This window comes from Octodon degus, unplaced genomic scaffold (assembly GCF_000260255.1).
Source record: "Octodon degus isolate 3935 unplaced genomic scaffold, OctDeg1.0 scaffold00158, whole genome shotgun sequence".
Taxonomy (NCBI): Eukaryota; Metazoa; Chordata; class Mammalia; order Rodentia; family Octodontidae; genus Octodon; species Octodon degus.
In genome coordinates this window covers 2336586-2344280 of record NW_004524734.1, presented here as the reverse complement: position 1 = coordinate 2344280, position 7695 = coordinate 2336586, and the positions used below count along the sequence as shown (strand labels likewise).

General features: G+C 38.3%; 1 protein-coding gene across 1 annotated transcript in view; it reads left to right on the top strand.

Annotated features, from left to right (window-relative positions):
* Positions 1-7695, top strand: part of Tmem156 (transmembrane protein 156) — a 55326-nt gene that overhangs the window by 46002 nt on the left and 1629 nt on the right. Inside the window, exon 6 of the mRNA XM_023702803.1 lies at positions 6739-6823. Within this exon, the coding sequence (XP_023558571.1) occupies positions 6739-6809 (71 nt within the window). The 3' untranslated portion in view covers positions 6810-6823. The remainder of the gene's footprint in view (positions 1-6738; positions 6824-7695) is intronic.

Genomic DNA, 7695 nt, shown 5'->3' with positions numbered 1-7695 from the left:
ATAAATAAATAAATAAATAAATAAATAAATAAAAATTAAAAAAAAAAAAAGAAACTCTGTTTTCCAATGTAGCATGAGGGAAAAAACATTCTACTTTTTAAAAAGCTATTCTGAAGGAAGTATTAAAATGACATATGTCCTATCTTTCCTGGCTTTTCATCAGTTTTTGGAAGTTTTGCTATTAGCATATAAGTTACATGACTTTGGATACCAGAAGAAACCAAAGATAATGCACCACTAGAGAATTTCTTCAGCCCAGCCATCATTTTGACAGGTAATAGCTTCCTATAGTAAATTATGGTTATGCTGTGCTGTAAAACACCAGCAAACTGAATGAATAAGCAAATGATGAGCAGTTTGACTTTCTAAGCAAAAGAACTCTGTTAATTTTCTTTGATAACTATTTAGTTTTATGAATAGGGTCTTTTGATATTATAACCTTTTAAAAGAATAATCTCTAAATCTCAAATTCTGGAAGCTATAAAATGCTTTGTCAAAAATTGTATGAGCAATTATTTGCATAGTAAATTCACTCTAAAGCTTTAACATGCATCAAAATGAGCGTGGAAGGTTGTAAAATTCAGGCTTCTAGGTTTTTATGGAGGTATATTCTAATTCAGTATAACTGGAGCTGAACCCAAGAACATGGGTTTTAAATCACTACCTCTGGTAATTTTCAGGCTAAAGTTCAGTTGATCACTATATTCGTTTTTTATTAGTGGATAGCCAGTTACCATAAACCCAGTAAAGAGCACACATTTATCATCTCAGTTTCTAGAGGTTCTGTCTGGTCATGGCTTGGCTGGGCATGGTCTAGCTCAGGGTCTCCCCAGGGTGAAATCAAGATGTCAGCAGGACTGCATCCTCATCCAGCAGCTCTGCTTCCGAGTTCATTCAGGTGATTGGCAGATTCATCTCCTTGCTGCTTTATACTGGGGCCTTGGCTTTATAGTGGCTGGCTGTGTCCTTGAGGGCACCCTCTGTTGCCCATCACAAGGCAATTTGCTTCTTTAGGTGAGCAAGAGCCTACAATGCTGGAGGAGCTCAGCCTCTTTTTTAAGGTCTTTCATTCAATGAGGCAAGATAGTCTCTCTTTTCGTGAACTCAAAATCAACTGATTTTTTCCCTTATAGAATATCTCTTTATTTTGACCTTATAATAACACCTAATCACAGCAGTGAAGCCCATTCTACTCATCATCCTGCCTACGCTCATGAGATGATGACAGGAAGCACATGCACTAGGCAGTGTGTAGGAATCTGGGGCACCACCTTGGGATTCTGCCTACCACAACTACCCTTTGAAAACACAGGTTTAAAAGAACAGACATCACGGGGTAAAGAAACAGATCACTGTAGGAGCTCACAAGGTAAGGTTGGGCTGAAAGATCAGCTGCTTGCTACTCAGTGCCAATAACATACAAGCCAAGGGGCTCAGGGGCTCAGGGGCTCAGGGGCTCAGGGGCTCAGGGGCTCAGGAGCAGTAGCCTATGAGGAGTTCAGTGTGGACAGGGGATCATGGGTCCAGGGCATGGCTGACTGTCAGTTCTGTTTGTCCTAGTTTTGTCATTTACCTTTTAGAAGGCTAAATGAGCTCTAAGAAGAAATTCCAATGTTAGTGGTGATTTTAGCATTTTTATGAATGTGGAAGAGCCCTTAATATCATCTAGAAATAGCTTCAAGAAGGATCTATTTAGTTCTGTTCCTTATAAAAAAGTTACTGTCTTAATTTAAAAAAATCTTTAGTTAAAATGTATGACTTTCTAGGGAGATTTACAAAAGTCAGCACCAGAAGAAATAGAACATCTGAACAACAACAAAAAAAATGCATAGAAGAGATAGAAAATCTATCAACTCGCCCTCAAAAGTAAGAGGGAAACAATGATCTCAAAGACATAGATGTTCCCAGTGGCATATAAAATATTAAAACTACAGAGAGTCCTTGACTTACAAGCATTCGAATTGTTAACTTTCACAGGCAAACTGTTTCAGACTCACTTTGTTGAATTATGAATGAACTGACATACGGACATTCTCCTGGTATGAGACTTATTCATAAGTTGGGGCCTTACTGTATTTAGTCTCTTGTCTATTACTAAAACAAAATACCCAGCACTAAATACTTTACAAAGAGAAGGAGTCTAGTTGGCTCATAGTTCTGGAGGTTCAAGGGCACAGCCTTATTTCTGCATGGCTCTGGAGAAGGTCTTTTGGCACATGGTACCACAGTAGTAAGAGCATGCATGAGAGAGAGAGAGAGAGATCACATCCACCGTAGGAAGCCAGAGAGACCAGAGAGGGTCAAGCTTATTCTTTGATAGTAAGCCTTTCACAAGAACTAACCAGGATCCCATAAGAACTAGTTAACCCATCTGAGTGCATGCCCCCCATGACCTACCAGGGGCCCTGCCTTGTAAAGGTCCACTACTCATCACCACACCACAGAGAACAAGTCTGCACCACACAACGAGTCACATCCAATTGAAGGCACAGACCATGGACAAGAATGTTTCCTTTATGACATAAGCAATAAGGATCACCAAACTCAAGAAAGAAAAGTCTAAAAAGAAAAAACCTTTGAGCAATCATATATATGTAAGAATCTTAAAACAGTAACAAAATATCCATAGAACAGCTTAAAAACCATATTTATATGTGCACACACACACACACACACTACATTATGATCAAATGTAGCTTACTCTAAGAGTATAAGAACAGTTTTTCATTAGGAAGTCTATTAATGTCATTTATCATATTTGTAGATTTAGGAGGAAAGATTGTTTCTTTAAGTAGATACTAAAAATTTCATTGGAAAAATATATTAAATCTTATAATAATGCCAGGCATAGTAGTACACACTATAATCCCAGCAGTCAGAAAGCGGAAGCAGGAGGATTGCTATGAGCTTGAGGCCAACCTAGTCTATGTAGTCAGTTCAAAACCAGATTGAACAACATAGCAAGTTCCTGTGTCAAATAAAAATGAGCTATGCAGAAAAGTCCTTAACAGTATAAAATCTATCTGTCTCAAACAAATGAGCAGAAACTCCAGAAATAACAACTAACTTCATAACTCCAAAAGTCCTTAACAGTATAAAATCTGTCTGTCTCAAACAAATGAGAAGAAACTCCAGAAATCCATTTAATGGGGAAATACCAAAAGCATGTCTAGCTAAGGCCAGAAGTTTGTGAGATTGCCCACTATTGCCCCTCTCTCACTGTCAACAGAAGTACACAAAACACGGATCTATGAGCTCTCAAAGTTTGAAATAAATCACTTACTGAGCAGATGTGCTGTGGAAATTGTGTACTTGGAAAATCTAAGAAAATTCATTAAAAATCATGAAATACATAAATTTAACAAAGGGCAGAATAAAAGTTAGTATTATTTTACTTATTCATTTGACTTTGTTAGTACATGTTGGTAGTACACCATGACTACATTGACCATAGGGAATTGGTACACGGACATAACACATTTCAATTCTTTTTTCCACTTCTCTCCACCCTCTTTTATTTTGCCAACATCAGATCCATTTACTTGTGAGACCTTATGAAGTTAGTTGTTATAAACAGAGATTAAAAACCAGACTAAATAGTCCCAAAACGTATAAAACGTATTAGACAATTGTACTAAGTCACGCTACTCTTTTAGATACATTGTGCTGGACTATAATAATTTTTCCGTCTTTTTTCTATCATCTGTCTTTTATTCTGTATGTTATATGTTAAAATTTTCATATAAGAGAAACCGTGTACTATTTAAGCTTGTGTGTCTGAGTTACTTCACTTAACTAAAATGCACCTCGAGACCACTAAATAAAAGTTAGTTATTATTTTCATGGTCTCGAGGTGCATTTATTTTCCTACCAAAGACTCAAGTGTGCCCCTCTTGCTGACAGAGCAGCACTCAAAGTTATTGTGTATAAATGCCATGTCTTGTTTATCCATTCATGTGTCGATGGGCGCAGATGCTGCTTCAAGACTTAGCTATTATGAGCTGCGCTGCTGTGGACACCAGCATGCACGGACCGCTGTGATGCGATGTCTGGAACGGTTTTGGGAAGAGGCCTAGAAGAGGAATAGCTCAGTCAAATGGAACTTTTACTTGTAGCTTTTTGACTAAATTGCCATCAAAATATAATAGGATTTCTATGTTTAAGCAACTACTTAGAAGATACATTGTATTTAAAACAACTATAAAGAGATAAAATATCTGGGACATGTACAAGATCCTTCTGAGGAAAACTTCAGAAAAATGTTCTCCAAAGAAATAAAAATAATTCGAACAAAAGGAAAGGTATATCATGTTCTTCAATAAGAAGATGAAAATATAGAATTGTCAATTCTCAGTAAGTCAGTGTTTTGAAATAAACAAGTTCACTTAATAATTCTATGAAAAATACACAGTTAATGATAGTCAAGGGAAAGCTGAAATGGCGGAATAAAGATGAGGATCCATTCCACCGTGGCGCTGGTACTTGACTAAATGAATGCATTAGATGAAAAATTAGAAATTTCAGGACTTTGCATAGGTCAAAATGGCACTGAACACTGAAAGATTATTCAATGACTGTCGTTGAGACCACTGAATGACCAAGATAGAACATGAACTTAATCCAGAGCTTAGACTAGCACTGGGGGAAATTTATGTTTTCTTCTTTTTTGTTTTTTTCTTTGTATGTTTTTTCTTTTTTTGTTTTTTTCTTTGTATGTTTGTTTTGGGTGCTGGAAATTTAACTCACAACCCCACACTTGCTAGGCAGGCTGGGTGTCACTGAACTGTATTCCTGGCCTGGATCAATGATTTTAATGCAAATGTAAAGCCATAAAAGTAAGGGAAGAAACTATGGCTGAATTCATTTATAATAACTGCACAATTTACCTTTTTAGTAAGGACACAATGTTCATGTAAAAGACTGACAAATTTGAGTATGTGAAAAAATGTACACAATAAAATCCATTGCAAGGTAGGGTAAAAAAAAGATATAACTAATGGAGAAAGATTATTTGCAGCTTAGTAAAAATGGCCAGCTAAGAGCCCAATACATAAGGAGCTTCTAATAACTGATGACAAAAGACCACAACTCAGCAGCCAGGAGAACACACTGTTTTACAGGAAAGGAAATATAAAGAGCTCTTAAATATTTGAGAGAATTTTTAGGCACATTTATTATTTTTTTATTTTTTATTTTTTGTACTTTAGGGAAGGGTCTACAGGGTGTTCAGGGTCTCACTGCTAGATCGGACTCTTAGTGATTCTCCTGTTTACAGTCTCCCAAGAACTGGGATTATAGGCTCAATCACAGTCTCAGCACCCCCTGTGGTGGGGCCGGCTCGGCAGGCCTGGGAATCGAACCCTGGCCCCTGCACCTGCTTGCAGATGCTTTAATCTGTTGAGCTATTTGGCTGGCCCTTTTAGGCACATTTAGAATAAGTTCTTTCAAATACAAATTTTTTGGTACCTATTATGTACCAGTAATATTGGCCTTCTGGGTAGGGAACACACATTGGTGAACATATAGGTGTGAAGGCCTTTGCCTTCTTGGAGCCTGCATTCTGGTGGAGATGCAAATTAAAGCTCTACAGACTTAGCCAGTCATGGTGGCACATGCCTCTAATCCCGGCACTCTGGGAGGATGAGGCAGGAACATTGCAGATGCAGGTTCAGCCTGGGCAATTTAGTAACTTAGACCCAGTTTCAAAATAAAAATAAAAAGGGCTGGGGATGTAGCTCAGTGTAAATGTCCTAGATATATATGTTACTTATTCAGAAAGTTAATTCTCAGATTTTTCCCCCTTAAAAGAAAATTTCTAATTAAAACAAAAACAAAGTTCCACAGTATTTCTGTTTCAGTAACAGAATGACTTAAATCTTTTCCTTTGATTTCTTAAGAAGCATCTACCCAAGCTTGTCTTCAAATTGTTGTCACCTCCTTTTCATTTATGTTCAGGGCTTTTCTTCAAAGAGGTGTCTACAAAACAAAAGCCACATGTATTATGTAGGCCTCATAAGCAGGACCTCAGATCTCAAGACAGTGAGAGAGATGTCACTATGCAGGACATGATGTCTTTTCTCCTACTTTGAAGTTGGCTGATAATGATATTAGATGAATAAATAATTTAATAGAGTCACATAGTTACAAAGCAAGAAGTTACAAGCAAAGAAGACAGATTAGAATATATCCAATTTAAAAATTTTCTTCTGGGTAAAATTGTCCTTGAAATTGAAGACATTATTAACATTCTCCTTAGGGGCATGTTTCAACAAAATGTGATAGAAGGAATTGTTTTCAGTTAGTTTCCAAACTAAGATTCTCTTCTTGCTACTTGATATTGTGCTTTTGCATTTCTTTGTACATTGCTTCTCTTTGACTGTATTCCAGGTCTTGGGACCAGAAAAGGAGCTGAGAATGAAAAGGAAAGGAAGAAGGGATCAAGACAGAGCAAGGAGAAATAGGTTAAAGGTGTTAGGGTTGTAGGCAGGGAATCTAGGGCGTGACAGAAACTGCCAAAATCCCCCCCTTTTTTTTCCTGGTGGTACCAGGGATCAAACTCAGGACCTTGTGCTTGCCAGGCAAGTACTTATTCCACTGAGTTATCTCCCCAGCCCCCAAAATCCTTTTTGTATGTAGGGCAGGGTGCTATTACTACACGTCCTACGTTAGAATGTATTGTGTCTCTGCGCTGCAGTTGATGAAATGCACACTAACACAGTTCTCCCTTTTGAATGGTAGAGCCTGCTCGGGTTAAGGAAGTGCTTCCCCCAATACCAGAGCTAGAAGCTCCGTCTTCTCTGCATCAGTGAGATCGATACACAAGGTGAGTGATGGTACGGCTTTATCGACTACTTGGCTTGTTCATTATAAGCATGAGTGATTCAGGGAGGTACAGTTCGCCCCAAATATTTCAGTCTGGGTGTAGGAGGAAAAAGTGATGACCCTAGAAAAGTGATTGAGTGATTGCATGTGAATCAGAGACAAGAACTAAGACCACTATTTTCTCCAGGATCTAGGAAAGATCACTAAACTAATCTCTCTGTCTAGTAGATTAATCTCTCTGAGTCTGTTAAACTAGCCCTGGGCTGTCAGCGCATCCCTGGACACTGTTTATCCTGGAGTTGACCCACAATTCAGTGACAGCCGGAGAAGAAAGAGTGACAGCTGGAAAGCAGCTCTGTCCCCACCCCGCCATCCAGTGCTGAAATGAGAAGCTTCTTAAATCTAAAGAAGCTCAAGTCCCTGGTGACCTTGATGATTGCATGTTGATTTCCATATATTTGAATCAAGAGCTGTGGGTACAAGTATCATAGACACTTTTTTCACTCACTCAACCAAAATTTATTCAGTAGCTACCATGTTAAAAGTACTTGTTGGCCATTGTAGGGTGTATACAAATTATGACAGGGCAGAGTTACATTTGTAACTCTCATTGTGCTTGGTGGCGACTGACTTATTCTTCTGAATTGCTTATTCTTCATAATATGGGAGTGGTTATCAGTCAACATCCCAGCAGGAAACGGACATCATACTCAAAGTGAATAAATGAGCAGAGTTCAATGTGAGGTTTAATAAACAGGATATGGGAGAACAGAAAGGGAGAAGGCAGATTCCATGGGCTGCGGTAAGGGGCAAGGAGCTGAAGGGGAAGGGAGCGGAGAGAGAGAGAGAGAGAGAGAGAGAGAGAGAGAGAGA